The sequence below is a fragment of the Tursiops truncatus genome, chromosome 12 (assembly GCF_011762595.2).
Source record: "Tursiops truncatus isolate mTurTru1 chromosome 12, mTurTru1.mat.Y, whole genome shotgun sequence".
In the NCBI taxonomy this organism is placed as follows: Eukaryota; Metazoa; Chordata; class Mammalia; order Artiodactyla; family Delphinidae; genus Tursiops; species Tursiops truncatus.
The window spans coordinates 57,158,622-57,180,965 of NC_047045.1; the positions used below are offsets into that span (position 1 = coordinate 57,158,622).

The 22,344-nt window shown below is 36.9% G+C and overlaps 1 protein-coding gene across 1 annotated transcript; it reads right to left on the minus strand.

The window, feature by feature from the left end:
- Positions 1-6,832: 6,832 nt before the first annotated feature.
- TMEM244 (transmembrane protein 244) lies at positions 6,833-20,223 on the minus strand. Its single transcript, XM_033867375.2, is given in 5 exon segments — positions 6,833-6,906; positions 8,477-8,578; positions 12,037-12,110; positions 13,980-14,065; positions 20,152-20,223. Coding segments are annotated over 5 exon segments (408 nt in total).
- Between the last annotated feature and the right edge of the window lie 2,121 nt (positions 20,224-22,344).

Genomic DNA, 22,344 nt, shown 5'->3' on the forward strand with positions numbered 1-22,344 from the left:
CAGGAAACGGTGTTGACTTTTTTCAAGAGCATTTTTTCCCAGCATTGATGGAGATAATCATGTATACAATTTTTCTTCTTACAGTTTTTAACATGGCATAGTAATTATGCCATATACTATGTAACATAGTAATTAATTTTTCTACTTTTGAAGTAACCTTGCATTCCTGAAATAAAGCCTACTCGGTCATGCTGTATTTTATAAAAAGTGGAATAGATTCTTTTGCTAATATGTACCACTTTTGTATCAATATTCATAAGTGAATATTGAATTAAATATTCTAATCCCATATCCGACTACTGAGTACCCTCTCAGAGTCCCATGAGCAAAATTTTGGCTAGGTTTCAAGATTAAAAATTTCTTTTCTTTTTTTTTTAAAGCATGACTAGCACATTTTCACATTTAAGATCTGTTGACACTAGACACTCATGAAGGGAAGATAAATCAGGTTCAGTCATAGGTCTAAGATAGAAGTTATATTTTTTTATGTGAAAAAAATAAAGACGCCAACACACTGTGCATTACTAGACAGTGTACACACAGCCTTTATGCATCATGGCTGGGATGACAATCTCTGGGTTTTCTATGCACTTTTTCCTTTCCTTGAGGGTGGATCTTTTTGCACTAAGTAACTCAGCCTTGAACTCAGCCTGATGGGCTGAATTATAATATCTGCAGGTGGTACCATGTTTCCCTGGTAAATGAGGAGATCCTCCCCTATTGTCCAATACAGCAGCCGCTAGTTTGGTTTTTTTTGTTTTTGTTTTTGTTTTTTTGCGGTACGCGGGCCTCTCACTGTTGTGGCCTCTCCCGTTGCGGAGAACAGGCTCCGGACACGCCGGCTCAGCGGCCATGGCTCACGGGCCCAGCCGCTCCGCGGCACGTGGGATCCTCCCGGACCGGGGCACAAACCCGTGTCCCCTGCATCGGCAGGCGGACTCTCAACCACTGCGCCACCAGGGAAGCCAGCCGCTAGTTTTAAATTTAAATTAATTAACGTTAAATTAAAATTCAATTCCTCAATCATGGTAGCCACATTTCAAGAGCTCAATAGCCACATATAGCTAGTGGCTACTGTATAGGACGGCACAGATTCATCATTGCAGAAGAAAGTTCTATTGGATAGAAATGCTCTAGAACATACAAAAAGTTATTTCCATTCCAGTGGCAAAATTTAGCTCTGAGAAGAGACTAGATATCTTTTGTGAGGTAAATATTTTTGGAAAGTCATTTGGGATAGGTTAGGGTGATACCCTGAAGGGACATAATGGGAGAACAAAGAATGGGTGTCCCTCAGGCAATGTAAGGATTTTGTTTATATTACTAGTATATATTAGCTGTGGTCAGAATCTGATTCCCTGGGAACATATAGGGTATTTTTAGAGGCTGTATGGAGAAAAAGTGAGGAAGAGAACAGAGACCCGGCTGGCGGCAGCAGCTAGAGAAGAAAGCCAGGATGTCTAGTGAGGAGATAAGGAGATAAGTGTGCTGTGGTGAGTGCAATGCAACCCTCTCCTCTATCTCTCCTAAAAATCTTGCGTAAAATATGCATTACTCACCAGTGCTTTGGGAGTTGAAAATGTTTTTGCTGAGTCTGCTCTCAATATGAGTATGATGAAGGTACAATGTGTCCAATTATATGCAGTTTAACATTTTACTACCTTGTTACTGGGTATCCTCTTTCTCCAGGGGCAATCTATGCTTCCTCTTTTCCTTATGATACTAAAGACTCTGGTTGGATCAGTACAACAATCAATCCCTTTCCAGGTGTGCCAGGGGAGTCTTCCAATGTGCAAGTAATTGGAAGGAGTGTAGCCAACTGCTTTGAAGCAAGAAAAATAATGTATTTGCTTTTCCTCCTCATTTGATTGTGAATCTAATATGTCTGATACAACTCAGACACTGTTCTAGGAGCTGGATATATAGCATTGAACAAAACCATATCCCTGCTTTCAAATAGCTTAAATCCCTTACCCTTTAATGCCCTACCCAGCAACATCTACCCAACAACAGCTAGTTAGAGATAGAACAACTACTAGGTGTGATGCTTTACCCATGTTACACTTGAACATTCCTAGTGCCTAGGAGTTGATATGTGCTACAAAATTATCATTTTAATAGATGCATATTAACAGTGTAAAAATGATAGTTCTTAGTGTTGGAGGGTATGGTAAAATGGGTACTCTCATACTTTTGTTGGGTGAATACTTTGGGTCGAACATTGTAGACAGCAATTTGGAAATATTTTTCAATAATTAAAAGATATTGATACCATATGGCCTAATAATTTCACTTCTAGTGATCCATTTTATCTGAGAATCTGAAGAGCTATCTAATGTCTACCTACTTAATGTGAGAAAAAATTATACAAAACTTAAGCATCAATAAATGGAAATGGTTAAATAAGTTGTAATGCATTTATATTATAGAGATACATACAGCCATTAACAACATGTTTAAACATATTGTGATAATCAAGCATATATGATACCAGCTTTGAAAATACCGGCTAGATTAATAAACTGATATTTTGTGCAGTTGTCATTTAAGAGAGTTATTGGAATAATATTTCCTTCCTGTTTGAAGTATTGAGCACATGGGGAAGGGTGAATATTCTTCACCAAGAAGAATGTCAGATGGTAATTATCTCTGTTTTTAAAGAAGATTTGGTTAGAGATAGTTTTACTAAACTATCAGGAACATTTAAATAGAATAAAGGAAAATCTAAACGAAACAGCTAATGTAAGTTAAGGCATAGTACTTGGAAAAGTTATAAACTGTATTGCCCTCTATTAAAAATGTGGAATATTCCCAAATGTTACATCTTTTATGAGACCTTTTTCTGCAGTGGAAATCTATAGAAGAATACGTTATCTTCATATGAACCAAACTGTATTTCCTCTCTTTTCTGATAATTTTTACAAAAAGCATCTATGGATGCTTCTGTTATAGATTTATTTACCTGGCAATTCAGGTATATAAAGTTTATGAAGCAACAACTTTAGGAAGTGCCCTTATTTTACCTTAAGATGTTTGTTATAAAATTCTCTATTATATAGTATATGTGTTTTCACTTCTATAGGATAATCTCTGCAGCTTTACAGTGATACCAAACAGCTTTTGAATTGATCAGTTCAGCTACTAAGGTAAATCAGTTGAACAAAACCCATAAAATTTTAGATAGGGGTTTAATCTTTAGACTGCAGATGTGAATCTAGTCCTCATATATATTTTGGGATCACTGTCAGCAAAAGTAAAGATAGTTTCATTCATTTAAGAAATAATTATTTTAAGTAAAACATTATTTTAAAATATGTGAATTAATTATAAGCTATCACCGTGGTATAATAACTTTAGAGCATATTCATGAAAATGTTATAAGAAAATATTGCATTTAAAATATGAAAATAGTATCAGTCTTGCCTGAAAAATATGCATCAAAATATAAGATAGGATTCTACCAACTTATGATTCTATGTGGAACACTGAAGAAGTAAATGAGCATGACTCTTGACCTTTGAGAAATTCATATATAGTATAAAGCAATAAAAACTAAAGTGAATATTTAGTTGATATGTCAGATGCATAGTCTTTTTAACTAAAATACGCATCCTAATTGTATTTTTAATTTTTGTGTGTTAAGTGGTGTTGTCAAATAGATAATGAGAATCATTTTAATGAGTAAAAGAAGAAAACCACAGATTATTCTTATGATCAGGAGAAAAAAAAAAAGAGAAAGATTAATATAATAGTAATTACCTGAGCAGATGGATTCCTAATCCTAGAAATAAACATGCTAATTAAGCTATACTACAGAATGACAAGATATTAAGGTCCTCTGAATCTGGAGACATTCTTTTTTATTTTTATTTTTTTTGCGATACGCGGGCCTCTCACTGCTGTGGCCTCTCCCGTTGCGGAGCACAGGCTCCGGACGCGCAGCCTCAGCGGCCATGGCTCATGGGCCCAGCCGCTCCGTGGCATGTGGGATCCTCCCGGACCGGGGCACGAACCTGTGTCCCCTGCATCGGCAGGCGGACTCTCAACCACTGCACCACCAGGGAAGCCCTGGAGACATTCTTATTCTAATTTACTAGTGTAACTTAATTCTCATTATATTAAAAAGTGCTTAATCAACCAAATCTTTTTTAATTATCAAATTTACTTAGGCAGTTTTAATGTTTCTGTAAATTTCTTCCAAGTGTGAGCTAATATGGGGCAGTCTTTTTCATCAGTGTATTTGTGGTTTGTTCGATACTTGCATTTTTCACAGAGCAAGATTCAGTTTTTTGTATCACTAACAAGACACTCTTCTTTGCGCTTGTCGATGGTGTTTTAATTGGGGAATGAAATATCATAATGCTGACCATTTCCTAGCTACCCTATCCTGCCTTCCTTTAAAGACGAAAAAAATCGTTACTGGTAATTGAGATTTACGGTCCCTTGGCTGATTTAAATGTTACAGATTTTGATACTTCTATAACCAAACATTTTGAAGGAAATTTACAGGAAGAATGGGAATAATGGATGGAAAACAAATGTCTTTGTGAATAAGTAAATGTGAGGCAGAAGCAAGGGAGACAGCACCATTATTTTCATACTTACATGTGCACGAGAAGCTTAAATTATCTAACCAGTAACTGATCAACACAAAGTAGATTTTAAAAGGTTACCTGGGGGCTTCCCTGGTGGCGCAGTGGTTGGGAGTCCGCCTGCCGATGCAGGGGACACGGGTTCGTGCCCCGGTCCGGGAGGATCCCACATGCCGCGGAGCAGCTGGGCCCGTGAGCCATGGCCGCTGAGCCTGCGCGTCCGGAGCCTGGATACAATGTATGTAATAACATAGACAGAATCAGCTATTCTGTTAAAAATCATCCAGATCTGGATAGATAAGATTATCTTTGAACAAACAGTATGCTAAAATCTGGTCTCCACATTATCATTGAAATTAAGCCAAATCCTGCAAGTAATGAAAGGGAAGTTTTGGTTAACTACTAATAATGAATAATTCATTGGTGAGATTATGAATAAGAACAATCGTCATGACTAAAATAATGTTCCTGAAACTGACATAGCATTTGAAATAGAGGAGTTTATAGATTCAGCTAAAGTAGAGTAGGTATATATTCTGTGCTGGTAAATTATTGAAATTCAAAACTTCCTTCGGGAATAGGTGCATGGTTCTCTCAAATTAATAGTAAGGAGCTCTTAAAACTCAGAAATTCAAAGGCAGGGAGTCAAAGCACAGGCCAAGGAATTTACAATTTTCAATTCTTTTAGCTCCTGAGACCTGCCATTTGTTTGTGTTGTTATTTTAAAATACTCTTTATAAGGTATTTTCCCCCTCTAATTATAAAAGGAAAACATGCTTACTTATGTGGAAAATATTTTTGAGTATCGAAAAGATTTTGAAAACAAGAATTCCACCTACCTGAGCTATTTGGTTTTATAAAAATGCCTTTAGCTCTGATTTCATTGGCCCAGTGATTCTTGTTTGTTTTAAAATATTAGTCAGGCCTTACAGGGCTTCCATAAATCTGTTGCTCCTTGCATGGTAGTAACTGTATAACTCCCATGAAAGATAAAAGTCCCTGAAGTAAGAGCCCTTAGTGAATCAGGCCTGACAGGACCACTTCCTCATACAAAGACGCACATCCAATGTGAGACCACAAGATAGAATTTCCAAGATGTTTAGCCACTATTCTCTTATTTTTAAATTGTTAACTCAAAAAAACATCAAAGGCGGCTACCTCAGATATCATTTGGCAACTGTCGCCTGAGGAATCCAAACTTGATTATTGAAACTGAAATTGTTACCCAACTATTTTAGCAAATTCTATTAGCTATTTCATTATGCCAAAGTTGACTCGCCTTGTCATCAGGGTTGCATTTGATATGTGACTTAGTTGGCTAGGCCTCAATAAATTTTGTGGTATTGTAAATAAAACCCAAAAGAGAGAAGTTCTTGTTTTCATAGAGAAAAGATGATTTCCACTTGGGTTCATAAAGCATCTCTTTAGTATCATTTTTCTGATTTATTCAAAATCAACATCTTGGGAAGCCTTATGCAAAATAAAACATCTACGTTCACAAGTGTTTTCTGTACACACTAAACAATATTGGAGAATTATGGATATGCAAGGTAAGTGGAGAATTAAACTCGAGTGAAGGCTGCTAGTAAGTAATATAAATAATACTGGTACTAAAAACTGATAACTCAACTTTAGGAAAAGAATGTGGTAAAGTGCTGCATTTCCATTACTAAGCATGACAATAATTAGATAAAACCTACTGCCAAGTTTACTGAAAAGAGGAAATCTAAAAATATTTTGTGGTCAGTGTCTGCCTTAATCTAAAGAAAAAGCTTTAGAAAAGCCTACTTTCACTTGTTTAATTTTCTTACTACATATGTGATTGATGAATTCAGTTGTTCAACTGGTGGACAGAAAAGAATTAATGAGATAAAATAGTTTCCCTTCTTCTTGTACTACTATAAAGACAGTAATACTATTCATGTAGAAAGAGAACCAAAAGAATATGTCGCAAATATATATCCAGTGTTTTATTCCCTACAATTTTAGAATGATAAAACCCTTGAGTAGTCTTCTGGCCCAATTATCTGACCCACATAAAAATATTTTTATGCCCCCAGTTTATATATAAATATATATTTATATTATATATATATAATAAATATATAATATATATATAATATATTATATATAAATATATATTTATATTTTATATATATAATAAATATATAATATATTATATATAAATATATATTTATATTATATAAGTATCATATATATATATATATAACACATGGATCTCATATATATATATATAATATATATACACCTAAAGCAGCCCATCAATGTGATGTCAAAGGGGATTCCAACATAACTGCAACAGAAAAAAAAAAAGGTCTTGTTCATTTTCAAAATATATATTATTGTTTTACTCACAAAGAAATACTTAAGTTTGGTCAAATCATATCTCCATAACAAAGAGAAATCTTACCCATATTCGTGAAATCAAGTAGCTCCAAAGTTGTACCTAAGTCATTGTCTAGAAAGGTCATTTGTTAAGTCAGGTATTTGAAACTCCTCTCCTAGGAATGAGGTCATGAATTGTCAGGTTCTCAGATCAGCTCACAAAGTCGACTTGAAGTAATATGCAGCAGGAATAATCCTAACACCGCCCTGAATCCTCAGTGCCTGGCTCTCTTTGGAGCTCTCAGCGACTTCACTCTGATATCAGATCTATTGAGCAATATTTGTTAAGCGTTTTCTATGTGCCAGGTGTTAGACAATCAACTTGTAACTTTTCTGGATCCAGAAAACCTACTGCCTATCTTGACTTTGAAGACTGAGCCATAGTAGGCTCCCAAACTGTTTTGCAAATATCCCATGGCTGTCTTCCAGGAATACTTAAGCCCCAAAGTAAAACAGAGAATTTGAGATGGGGTTAAATGGTTCTCCAAGCTACTAAAAGTGTTTGCATCTGAGGAAATTGATGCTAGGAGATTGATACACCAGCATTTTCTAATAGCATTCATGTTGAGACGTGGCAATTCATTTGAAAACCGTGTGTTCTTAAGTTGGAGACTCATTATACCCATCAATAGATCAAGGCACTGAAAATATGAGTGATATTTAAGTAGTTAATAAGTAATAACTTTGAATTATGACTTGTGCTTGATTACCACCTATAGTTTGACTAGTATTTTTTTTAATAATGGAATTCAGTAAGAGGGAAAAAGTTACAATAGAAGGGTAAATTTTGAATAAATGGATGAAGGAATGGATGAAACTACCTGTTAGTCAGTAATTTTTACAGGCTAGACACCGTGTCAGACACTTTCTCACTCTCACTGAAACTTCACTAGGTATGCCTCAGTTTGTAGAGGAGGTAACTAATGGAAGGGATGCTGTGCCTTGCCTTAGACTACACACCTGATAAAAAGTTAGGACTGCAATTTGAATCCATCTTATTCTGACTTCAAAGATCACAAGTAGAAACAAAAACGCTTTAGTCTTAGAACCTGATATTCTTGTTAAAATAGTTGTTGGGAAGTTTGCAAGCCTGTAAATACACGTTTCCTCAGGTCCCACGTCCCAGCCTTTGGCCAATTTCTGCTCAAGAAAGGATCTGGAGGGAAAGTATTCTAAAAGAGGCAAACCCTGTACAACTGATGATGAGTTGAATGAGAAAGGAGAATAGTAAACTGCTACATTTCAGTACACTTTTGAGTTGGAAGATGTAGCTAATTAAAACCTCTCTGAGGAAATGGTAGAAGAACTTGGTGGGGGAGAAGGAGTGAGGGGAGTAGGTGAAGAACTTTCATCTTTCGTTTTTATTATTTAGCCATCAGAGGACACTATGCATACAACAAACTTCTACTCTTATGAATCGATTTAGGTACAACATCCAGATTGAGTACATTTTGTTTCCTTTATTTTATTTTGCTTACCAGTTGAAGTGATGGCAACATGAAGAATAGTTACTGAAATACCATAATCCCAAACCCATTCTTCTACCACCAGAACAAAAAGCAATCCGCAAAGTAGGTGACCTCTGATGAGATTAAAAGAAGTGCAACAAAAGGAGAATAGAATTATTTGGGATTAGAGCAACTAATAATTCTGAATACAATTAATAACAGAACCACTACAACCTATTCTGCGAAAATATTTTCGTAAGAAATTTTTAATGTTCCATCTCTTAACACTCCTCATATTTGAATAAGAACTTTTAAAATATTCCATCTCTGAATAATTGTTGAACTTATAGAAAAATAACAGTACATAATTTCTGTTTTATATTCTTTATACTTAGCATTTTAGAAGGTAAAAGTTACAACGTAATCAATGCACACCGATCTGTAACTAGATTGCAAATCTCATTTGAAGATATATTAAAAACTAATGAAAAATTCAGCTCTGGGTTTTCAGAAAAAAATGTTAAAGAGTTTATTGAACAATAACGTTTCTTTGGTACCAGTTATTGCCTAACTTGGAAATGAGTTCCTTTGTGTCTTTGTAATAAAGTAGTATGTTCAGATAGTCATCTGGGAAACATAACAGATAACCATGGATGAAAGAACGTCTCATAAATGACTCATGTGAATGGAGGTACCCTTCTAAATCTACCAGTTGTTTCAGAGTGCTGTCCCTGAACATGTATAAAGAGTTAGTTATTTACAGGTCAGTGCCACAGATCTCTAAGAGCCTTGAACACGTGAAGAGTCATGTACTTTGATATGGATCTCTAAGACTATGGTGGTTCCAAAGATGAGATCCATCAAACTTTAAAATGACAAATATATGCGATATCCCACCAAGGTCCCTTTACAATGATATCACTTTCCATAAAAATTACCTTTCTTTCCTTTTAAAACACAGCAAATGATTGGTATGTTCATATAATTTAGGAATTGATCAGTCTAGGCAGGCAAACTCCATATTTTTCAAAGCAAAAAGTAAAACAGTCACATTATGTTTTATTGTGCATAAGTAATTTATTAATGGCATGCCAGCAATTGCCTAGTGGGTGAGTAAGACATGAAGCAAGTAAGCAAGTCTCAGGTGCCAGCCTTTTAAGAGACCTCACACTTATTCCTCTTCAATTCTATTTAATTCAACTCAACAGGTTTCAAAAGTTGAATGGAGAACTCATACTAGCTCCTTTTCTACCGTAAGGCAATACAATTTCAGTATGTCCACCCTCTAAAATCAAGGCTGTGGAAGGAATTATACGGCAGTATCATATCGACACCAGCTCTTCCCCTCACATTTCCACTCCTGCTTCCACCAGTGGTTCACAGAGCTTCCATGTTATTATAGGGAAATAGAGATGCCTCTTTTACCAGTATTTACAGATTTTATTGGTTAACTTGCAGCTGCTTAGAGATAGCGAACAAGTCTTGAACAATCTGTATTTGCATATATTGATAGAGAAGCATTATGCTTTGTCTATGATATGAGAGACAGCATGATTTAAAGGACGTAGTCCAAAATTTGAAGTCAGGATACCAGTGTTCTAGTCTCACCTTACAGCTTAAGAGTGATATGACCTTGAGCAGGATTTTAACCTTTGGGTTAGTCTGATTCTTCCTCTATAAATTGGGAAATGGAGTACTATCTCATCTACCTCAAAAAATTGTTGAGAGGATTTTATTTTAAGATGAAAGCAGTTTTTAATCTATTCTCTGTAATGCACGGGAAAGATATTAGTAGTCAAATGTCTTAACTGGACTCATACTTTCCAGTGTCCTTGCTAAGCCTGATCTCCTGGGTAACAAAATTGTTGAAACAGACAAGAGCCCTGACCCTCAATACATGCCCAAGGCTTTGAGATTACTCTTACATTTTATCTCCAAGATTAAACAAGTCTGGATTCTCAAAGTAATAACTTTGAAGAGTTATGGCACTTATCTCTTCAAGCCCAAAACTAAAGATCTAATAGGCTAAGGGTTTATTGATATCTTTGTACAAATGTTAGTTGTTTTGAGAGAGGAAAGAACGACATAAACTGCGCCAGGCATCCTGAGGATCTTCACTAATCTCCGCTATGTCAAAACACAGCTTTCTCCAATAAGCCTGTGTCATTGTCCTATCTTTCATTGACTGACTCAAAGGCAAGAGTTAAATAACAGTTGGATTTTAAATCTGTCCCCCTACCCCAAACACACACACAACCCATACTTAACTCTTTCCTGTGACTATTTCTTTATCATTTGTGAATAGGCTTGAAAGAAAAAAGTTAATTCAGTCTTCAATAGGGAAATGCATGAAGAGAAATTTAAGATAGTATGTTAGAACTCTTGTATCTCATTAGAATGAAAGTTTCTTGTCCTAACATACTCTTCCTCTATCCCAAATTGAATCAATACTGGCACAAAACAAGGTTACCCATTTGAGGAGGCTGTTCTGAAGCTTTTTATTTAAATTCAGTAGTTTTAGCTGTCACATTTGGCTTCAGGCAATTTTTGTATATTTGTTTGTTTGTTTGTTTTTGCGGTACAAGTCATATTTGGCTTCAGGCAATTTTTGTATATTTGTTTGTTTGTTTGTTTTTGCGGTACGCGGGCCTCTCACTGTTGTGGCCTCTCCCGTTGCGGAGCTCAGGCTCCGGACGCGCAGGCTCAGCGGCCATGGCTCACGGGCCCAGCCGCTCTGCCGCATGTGGGATCTTCCCGGACTGGGGCACGAACCCGTGTTCCCTGCATCGGCAGGCGGACTCCCAACCACTGCGCCAGCAGGGAAGCCCAATTTTTGTATATTTGTATATTTGTTCCAAAAAATGATGCCCAGTGCTTTTCTAAAGAATTGCACGGTTTGAAGAATCCACAATTCATTTTTAAAAAGGTGGGAAGAAATTTAACGTAATGTTAAGAATAATTATTTCTTCAACAAAAATGGTAAATTTAAAAGAGGTTAATTTTTTCCTAGTATATTCTTTCTTATTTTTCCTTTGCAACAAGTTTTATACTATTTTGGGGAAGGAAAAAAAATCAAACGAAGCAGAAATATACAAAGCAGAAAATGAAAGTCCTCTGTCATTCCAGCTGGGAGATAACAGTTTGTTGCATAATTCTCCAGATTTCTTACCACTGACATGATGTGTTTTACTCTACTCTACAAAAATGAATAATTACACTATACAAACTGTCTTGTAGTCTTCATTTCCCATTTCATATCTCACAAATATCTTTCTACATCAGTATATTAAGCCATTCTTCCTCCTTTCCTTTGAAAAATACTTAATGCACCAAAAATTTACCCATAATATCACCAAATAAAAATTCATATAGTAAAACTATCCACTTGTTTCATCCTGTCCCATCTTTTAGGAATAGTCACTTAAAACATCTTGATGGCACATTTCCACATGTTTGGAGTCAGATATAGGACACAGATGGCTGAGAAGAAGGCCTGATATTTTTAAAATTTTTATAAAACAAAAACTATTTTGATTTTTGGAGGCATTTAGTTCACTAACTAACAAAGATGGAAAACTAAAACCAATTACCTTTATAATTTGTGTTGAGCCATGAGGGATTTGTTTTGAAGTCAGACGGTGCCAGGACATCCAACACATACACCCTGAAGATGTTACAAATGAACATAGTTTACTCTGGAGGAGGCAGTCCATAACTTTGCACGTCAAGGTTTTGCACGTAGAGTCTTCCCACACAAGGGTAAGTCATCAGCGTTAATCACTTTGTGGCACATTTGAAAACTGGCCGACCTGAATGGCAGCCAAATGACCTCTTTATCCACATTGTCTTCTTTGTCCAATTAAGTCTACTTTGTTCTCCAAGTGGACTTCATTGTATTTGAGGTCTCAGCTGTAATCTTGGAGGGACCTTCTATCAAATGTGGGAGGTAAAAAACTAATACTGTGATGAGGGCATAGACTGGGAAGCAACAGGACCCGGGTTCTAATCCTGACAGTGCTGTTAACTATGAACTTGGGCAGTTTGCTTAACCTCTCTGGGCTTCAGTTTCTTATCTATAACTTGAAGCAATTGATCTCTGAGATCCCTTCCTGTTCTAAAATCTGAGTCTACACAGACATAGAAAACAAATTTATAGTTACCAAAGGGGAAAGTGTGGGGGAGGGATAAGTTAGGAGCTTGGGATTAGCAGATACACACACTATATATAAAATAAACAACAAGGACCTACTACTGTATAGCACAGGGAACTATATTCAATATCTTGTAATAACCTATATTGGAAAAGTATTTGAAAAAAATAGATACATCTGAATCACTTTGCGGTACACAAGAAGCTAACGCAACATTGTGAATCAACTTTATATACTTCAATAAAAAAATAAATAAAACGATTTAAGAATAGAGGAAAATGAAAATTAAATCTGAATCTGTAAACTACATATCTCATACCTTGCCTGAGTTTGTAGTTGCGTGCAGCTGGTCAGTCAGCTGCCTCCTGGAGCTTTAAGGCCCGATTACTTCAAATTTCTCACCTCTGATTCCCATTAACTACAAACCCTTGAAATCCCATGTTCAGAGAACCCTGAATATTCTCAGCTCCTCCCTGCTCCGGGTACTGTCTTCGCCATCTCCAGTCCCAGGCAATAGCTGAAACTGTGGGTGAAAACCAGACTCCTCCTCAGTGGGTTTGCCTGCAAGCAAGCTTCATAACATTATTCCCATTGCGAAAGTCAGTATCATCATTTCCGGGCCCTAATTTGCACATTGAAATTGAAAGGCCCCAATTCCCTGCTTACACAATAAAATTCAATTGTATAAACAATCGACTTCTAGGCAACTCTTTGAAGCTACACATAATGTATTTCAAGGAAATCAACATATTGGCAAGCTAAATTTGTAAAATAAAATTCAACCATAGCAAGACAAGAAAAATTACCTGTAAACATGCCTCACACTTACATAAAAGTATCTTTAGAAATACATGTATTACTTTGTCCTCATGATAACCCTCTTTTGGATTATTACCTCCATTTGACAAATGAAGATAACTGAAGTAAGAGAAGCTCTCTGGCTTAGTCACGATAATCCAGGAAATTAGTGAGAACGTGGGCCGGAATGCAGATCTCTTGACTCGCAGTCCAAAGCTATTTCCAATATATATCAGAACATATTTAAATTGGATGTAGATTATCTCTAAATTCCCTTCTGGTTCAAACGTCCTCTGATTCAACATCAGCCCAGGGAGTAATAGCTTCACTTTCTTTCTATGATCATCCTCCAGAGGTAAGAGGAACAATCCTGCCTGGTTCTACTCACTCCATTTCATGATTGTTACTTTTACCATTTTCAAAGGTGACACATTTGCTTATTTTACTTTAAAAAAAATTAAGAAAATATACCATTAAAAAATTTTGCATCATTTATTCTATAAAGACATGTTGAGTATTCAGTATGAACTCCTTTCATATTGTATCTGAACTTTTGAATTGCTTGAAGGCGATGTGCTACTTACTTGAGCATCACCCAGTACCTGCCCAGAGCCACGTAGTACACAGTGTAGAAGAGGATGACACATATGAGAAGGTTCTGTGAAACAACCTGAAGAGAACACAGGGGTGAGCTCCAATAGCCTGGGCTTTTTCACATGGTTGTTGGTAATGAGTCTGACAAACAAAAGACGATGAATGACTGCTAGATAGCGTTGGCTAGGCTTGCTTTGCTTGGAGACCCACGGGGTGGGAAGAACTTCAAAGCACACAATGAAAGTATTGCTGATGGGAGAGGCTGGCATAGTACATATTTGTAGCAAGGATTAATGCAGTACATAAACCCACACCACCTGCTCTCCATCTACCACAACCAAGTTCCTAAGTGCCAATACTTATATTTTTACTTGACCAAATGATTCCAAATCTCAGCTGCCATGATAGTAAAAATATGAGAACGGCTAAGAAATTTTGAAAAGTATAAACATAAAATTACACAGCAACAGTTAAACTCCTGTGCAAGAATTTACAGAGTAATTGGCTAGAACACAATAGATGGTCCTGAAATGGATCTTACCACATATGAGACTTAAGAAGGAGACCTCGCAGATGAATGGGGAACAGAGGAATTATTCAACAAATAGTGTTGTGAAAATTGTTTAACTTCTAGATAGAAAATCTCATTAGATTCCAGTCTTGCACGAGACACCAAAATAAACCTCAAATGAATTTAAGGCTTAAATGCCAAGAAACAGAACAGGAGAAAATATCTGCAACATATATCACAGGCAAAGGACTGATATCTATTCAATACAATATATAAACACATACGAACATAAAAGAGACAGAAAAACCAATGAAAAAAGTGACAAAGTATATAAACAGGCAGTTCATGCGAATAAACATTTTAAAAGCCAATGAGCAATTGAAAATGTGCTGGACCTCACTATTAATCTTTTAAAATACAGTCTTGTGAATATAATAAATATGTTAGCATTTCACATCGGAATTTTTCAGTTTATTCTTTTTCCTTTTGAATCTTTTAAAAAGTCATCTTGTTTAGTCAACACTTTACAATTATTCATTTTCTCTGAATAACCAATTCACCAACTTTACCAAGTCTTCTAATTGGCCGGGGTACAGATGGAGCCCTCCACTACAGGCCAGAAGAGAAGAAAGTTAGCACAGAGTACACCGCAACCAACTGGCTGAATGGACTAAATTTACAGCTTTACCAAGAACTCACTTCTTCCAACTATAAAAATGGGTTGTCTCTTAGGACTAAGAGGGCCATAAGAAACCCAGACTCCAGGGTTCTGAGACCTTCAGAACCCCACTCCCACTCTCCCCATCCCCGCGTCATTCTTAGCCCCTCCTACCCTTTGCTCAGCAAGTCCCTTCTCTCTCTGCCCATCATTCTCATCCTCCCTTTGCTCTTCAGTATTTCCCACTCCTTGTCCCTATTCCTTCCTCCCTCATGATCCTTAGTCTCCTCTTATCCTCATTCTTTCCTTTTAAAATTTATTTTACTATTATTTTTCTTGAAATATATTTGACATTTAACCGTGTGTACATTTAAGGTGTATACGTGTTGATTTGATACATTTACATACTGTAATGTGATTGCCATTGTAGTGATAATTAGCACCTCTATCATGTTAGATAATTATCAGTTCTGTGTGTGTAGCTGGAATAATTAATATCTGGTCTCTTTTCAAGTATGACAATTATAATACAATATGATTCTATATTCACTATCCTGCGCATTAGATCTCTAGGACTTATTTACTATTAGCTGTAAATGTGTACCCTTAAACAACACCCCATTTATTTTTTAAGACCTGTATAGCCTTGTGGTTTCATGATAGCTGACACAACGCTTTTTAAGGGAAGAAGTAAAAGAATGAGTGTAAAGGAGACCTTCTTCCCACAGCTCTCTGTCTTTCATGAGAGGATAAAAAATCTTTCCTAGAAGCCCCCATCAGATGTTCCATGATGTCTCAGTGACCTCCACTTCGTCACGTGCTCACTTCCTGAACTACCACAGGCAAAGGGAAAAGCAGTTTACCATGATAGGCTTCGAACATGGGAACTTTGCTCTCAGAGAGAGGCACCTACTGCCTTAATACAATAAAAATTAGTTCTTTTAGCAAAGAAGAAAGAAGAGAGGGGGCTGCTGTGGGGTGGGCAACTAACAGTGTCCTCCAGGCAGAGGAATCAAAATGGAAATAACAAAAAGCCCTCACTTGTAGAGAAGATGATTTAGAGGTCAAGAGAAAATATGAAAGCTTTACCTGAGTTGAAAGTCCAGATACTGTGCCCATATTTAAGTTGGATGAATTCCTGCCCAATTATTGAGGTGAGAATCTGCTGAAGGAATATGGTATTATGACAGGGAGCAACCTTGGGGCTTTTGCAGCCTTATAATTTGCTGGAGGGTCACACGTCTTTGGTTTGCTTACTCTTTATTCTGTACATTAACATCAATGTGTTTTTCTTTTAATTTGGGCATTTAATAGCCTCTAGTTGAAATATTTCTAGATGATTGCTTACTGCATTTCCATGCAAAATAAGATAAATAATACATAATCTCTATACTAATATATGGTCAAACAAACATGAAACTATTCTTATTTCTATGTTAATACTGAAATTTAAATAACATTTTAATTTTTAAATATACTCACTTGCTATAGAATTTTGCTTTCATAATCCAAGCAGAGGATTGTGCTACATACTTTGAAAACCCACAAATACTAAATCTGTGTAAGATATTTGGAACTATTTTTTTTAATGAAATCATAATTAGTGGGAGAATGTATTTATTGACAAATTCAACATATAGATATACCTACTTTTCCCAACAAATTTATAAAAGACTACATATAAATAGAATGATATAATAATGCATTTTAAAATTATTTTGAAAGGAATATTTTGAAAAACAAGGCACTCTTTTTGTAAATAATTATTTTTTCTGCCTGAGTAATAAATCTAGATTTTCAAATCATAATTTTCCTATAAGCAAATTCAATTGCCTCTGGTTACTTCTGCCTATAATCTGTATTCTGCAGAGCCTACAAAAGTAACTTTCTAAAAGGCAATCAGACCATGACATTCCCCTGCTGGCTATCCTTCGATGGCTTCACCCTGTCATCAGGATTCATTCATCCATTTTTTCATTTGACAAATAGTCACTGGACTGGGTGGCAATGTAAGATGAATTGGATGTGGTCTTAGGCATACATACCCAGTGTAGCAGTGTTTTTCAAATGTATAAATATCAGACTCACCTTGAGGGCCTGTTAAAACAGATTTCTGGGCCCTAGCCCCAGAGTTTCTGAGTCAGTAGTTCTGGGGTGGGCTCCAGGAATTTGCATTTCTAACAACTTCCCAGGGGATGCTAGCACTGCTGCTTCTAAGATGAAGCTTTGAGGACCACTGATCTAGAGGCAAGAATGGTGAACAGCTAAAACACTGAGAGAAAAGTTGGGGGTGAGGAGTGTACAGAGTACTGTGGAAACCCCAGGGAGACACTAGTATGTGTGGAGGCAGGGTGGCAAGGAATACTTCTCCAGGAGAAAATGTTCAGCAGTAACGTTCATTGAGGGCTTGCTATGTACCTGGCACCATCTATGCATTCTCATGAAATCCTCATAAAAATTCTGAAAGGCAAGTCTATTCATTTAGTTCAAGTCTATTATTATTTTTTTTTTAGAGAGAAGAATCATGAGGCTCAGAGAGGTCTAGTTACTTTTTCAAAGTTTGTCAGTAAATTGCAGAGCTGGGATTCAAAGCCTGCTCTCTAACTCTTCACAATTATGCTGGGATGACGGTGAGGGGTTTTGCTTGAGGCAGGAGAAGTACCTGCAAAGAGGTGGTGGTGGGGAGGGTAGGGAGAGAGTTTAAAGAGTTGGGGTCAGATCATGAAGGGAATTTTATGCTGTGATGAGGAACTTCCAATGTCTCTGAAGGCCAAGGAGAGACTGTGAAAGATTTAAGAAGGAGCAGTATAGACTGGAGAGGGGCCATTAAGCACTGAAAGAAATAACTGTGTGACATGATAGAGGTGTTAGCTAATGCTCCGGTGGTAATCATATTGCAGTATATAAATATATCAAATCAACTTGTTGTGCCCCTTAAACCAACACAGTGTTGTATGCCAATTATATCTCGATTAAAAATGCAAAACATAAAATAAAGTAAATGGGTTTGTAATACTCTAAGCCAGTGGTGGAGATGGAGAAGAAGACAAATGTGCGAGCTAGTGAGGAAACAGAATCAACAAGGTGTGGAGGTTAAGGGAGAGGGGCAGTCGATCTAGCCCCATTCTGTCCAACAGATTTCTATAAATAAATCATACATATTCCATAAATAAATAGATATTTATAATGCAAGCCACATGTATGTCATTTAAATTTTTCTATTAGCCACTTTCATAAAAGTAAAAAAAAAAAGGATGGAACTAATCTTAATAACATTTTATTTAACCCAATATATCCAACATATAATTTCAACATATTTTAAATATTAAAAGTTATTATTATTTGTTTGTTCACAGTACATCTTAGAATCCCGGAGTGGATTTTACTTACAACACATCTCAACTTGAACTAGTCACTTTTCAAGTGCTCCATAGCGATGTGTAGCCAGTCGGTACTGTATTAGACAATGTGGCTCTAACCATTGCCTTTCCTTCCAGCCTTATCCCCTCAACCCTGCCCCAAACACTTGAGAGTCTAACTACACTTACTATTGTGGGATTATTATGTGCCAAGCACTGTACCCATATTTTCTCATTTTATCCACCCCTCCCCCTACCCCACCATTATGGATTTGGGTAACTATCATCTGTATTTCACAGATTTAGAAACTGAGGCAAAGAGAGGTTAAATTTATCCCAGCTCACGTAGCCTGTGTCAGGGCTCCAGTGCAGATTTGCTGGATATCAGAACTCTCTTCACCCTGGGCTGTCCTGCCTTCCACATGGTAGGCTTGAAATAAAAGCATGTTGAATAATCAATTCTAGTTCAACACTTTCTTTTTAAAATTATGGAAACTGAGACTTGGATAGGTTCAGTGAATGGCCCAAAGTCATACCATTATTTAGTGCCAGAGATGGGTTAGGAAAAAAATGGTATTGAATTACCAAAGGAAAGGCACTTAATAGTGCTGCCCAAATGACTGAACACATAACTTCATTCTGGTACAAATATTATTAGCGCACTTTAGGAAAATCCAATATATAAGAACCAGAATTTGTGGCAGTCTCAATATATAGCTAGTGCCAAAATTTTTATTTATTCTTTTTTTCTTTTGCGGTACACGGGCCTCTCACTGTTGTGGCCTCTCCCATTGCGGAGCACAGGCTCCGAACGCGCAGGCTCAGCAGCCATGGCTCACGGGCCCAGCCGCTCCGCGGCATGTGGAATCTTCCTGGACCGGGGCACGAACCCGTGTCCCCTGCATCGGCAGGCGGACTCTCAACCACTGCACCACCAGGGAAGCCCTATTCTTTTAAAATATATATTTGGATCCTGAATCAAACTATTAAAAATATATTTATGTGACTTTTGGCTATTTGAAGTTGACTGGCTATTTGATGTTAAAGAATTCTGGTTAATATTTTAAGGTGTTATCATGGTATTGTGATTTTTTTGGGGGGTCCTTATTTTTAGAGGTATATACAGAAATACTTGCAGATGAAATAATATGATTTCCGAGTTAGCCTCAAAGTAAAAGATGGGAGAATAGGTGGGGGTGTAGATGTAACGAGATTGAATTTGGTTGATAATTGTGAAGCTAGGTGATGGATAAATGGAATTCATTCTATTTTTACATTTGCATTAATACACTTATTTGTTCATAATAATTTTGTAAAAAGTTCTCAATAAATTTATTTAACCAGTGAACATCTATACAGACTTTAAAAATACTATTTTATTAATAAAAAAACTGAGGAACATCCCTATTCCCTAGGGGATGGTGTAGGGGGTCACCCTTGTTTAATATCTATATGTGCCAAGAGCCGAGCTAGCGGCTTTGCAAACCTCGTTTCCTTTAATCCTCACAACACTGCCCAATAGGAAGTCTTATCCATAATTTATGGTAAGAAAAAAAATGCTGGCGCTTTGCCTTGTGTGCCCCTCTGGGGTCAAGGACACCACGGTTTCAGGGGGTTTATGAGTATGTACTCACCATTGAGACGTGGGGAAGAGAGTCACTGGGCAGTTCCACAGACTCAGCAAAGTCCCAGGGACTGGAGGGCATGTCGTTCTGTTGGATTCTCCAAGGCAATCAATCAGGAGGCATTTAGCTAAACGTTGTATCTTCCTTTTGGTTGCATTCCTGCTACAGCAAACCTAATTCTTCGGTTTCACACACACACACACACACACACACACACACACACTCATTTCTCAATATTGTCTTGTACCTTTGTGAAGGTCACTCTTAGGTACTGCTGTTTCCTTTGTGTTCACCTCCTCTTTGGCACTCTAGCCATACTTAAGTATCGATACTTTCTGTTCCTAGGGAAGTCCAATGATATCCCCTTGTCTAAAATTAACTCCTCCTCTCTTTGGAAAGCTAACTCCCACTCATCTTGTCAGGTCTCAGCTGAGACCTCAGTTCCTCCAAAAAGCTTTCCCTGGCTTATTATTCTCTGTTGGGTGCTCTCTAACACTCTTTTGTCCCTAACATAGCCCTCATTAGTGTGAATATGGGTAGCAATTGACTGTAACTGGAGATTTAGCAGAGGAAAGTTGTATTCATTTGAGGTTTCAGAATCCTGCCAGACCAGGACCAGTGTCTTTGTAAGGACTAGACTGGGACCAGGCAGAGTATGAGTATGTGCAGGTGGCTCCCTGAGGACATCAGTGGAGCCTGAGCGCTCTAACTGCATAACTCACTCAACTGTCTTGCCAGATCCTATACTGGTTTGACTGGGAATAATTCAAAAAAGAAAACCTACTCATTCCATCCTTCCGACTGATAGCCACCTTTCACTCTTCTCTTCATTTGTCTCTTAAATTTCTCTTATTGTCCATTTGATAACACTCTGATGGGATGTCTTCCACATGCTGTTTTATGGAATTTCTTCAAGGAATTGCTAAAAGATACGATACCTAATTGCTCTACGATATCCCATTTCATCTAGGAGGGATTGGGAGGGAAGGGATGTGTCCATTATGCTCACTAATGTATTTTTAGTGTTTGCCATGGTTCCTGGCACATAGTAGGTACTCAAGGAAATGAATTGAATGACTCATTATGGTCTTAGGGTTAATAGAAGCACGGCTGACTTTCAGTCTGCACACGAGTTGTTTAAGGAGTATCCATTATTATTAGTCAGAGCCCAGACCGCAAAGAACACCGCCTCGTATAACAGCAATCTTTGAGTACAACGAGATAGTAATCAATCAGCAGATGATTATCAAGTGCTGATATTGTGCCCAAAGCTGTTTCAGACATTCTGGCATTACAAAGGAAGTGAGGCAGATAAAATTATCATAAACAATTAGAACAAGCAAGTATATCCAACATTTATATGACCATTTAAAGTATACTTGTACTGTATAGATTAGCTCACCCTTCAAAATAAACACATGAGGTAGGATTATAATCTTATAGATAAAGAGGGGTTCAGAGAAATTAAGGATATTCACAAAGCTGGTCACTGGTAGAGTTGCAATTTTATACCAAGTTTATTAACTCTGAGGCAGAAATTAAACTTTATGGTTATGATTATAAGGGCAAAACTACCTCACAGAAGAGAGATAACCTAGGTTTCATAAAGATATAGACTGTAAGAATCATAATGGTCCACACTCTTCATATTTAATATCAGCCTACCTGTCCTTTAAGTGGTCCTCAAATTTTATTGTTCTTAAGAAATACAAAGTGTTTGCATGTGAAAAGTACAAATTCCTCATACCCCATACCTTATATATTCGGATTCTGTAGATAGTGGATAGGACCCAGGTGCTTGCATTTTAACAAATCTCTCAGATGTTCCCAATGCAAAGATCTACTGAGGACATAGGAACGAGCTCAGGTGATAAACAGAAACCTAGGTTTCTCCTGTAGTTTCCTCCTGCGGCAGAATTTCTTAATGGGAATTGGATGGACAGCTAAGAAAACTGGATTCCTGAGGTAAATGGACAAGATGGACATGAGACAAATTTCCAATGGAAGTAAAAAAATAAAATCTTTTACTTCACTAATAATAAAGAAACGCACACTAAAACAATGAGACGATACTGAGCTCCTACCAAGTCAGCCAAAATAGTTTTCTTTTTTGAAAAAGAATAACTTGTTCTGGTGAATAAAATCTTCACTGTTCTAGACTGCTGATGTGAGTGGAATTTAGTGCAAGTCTATTAGAAAGCA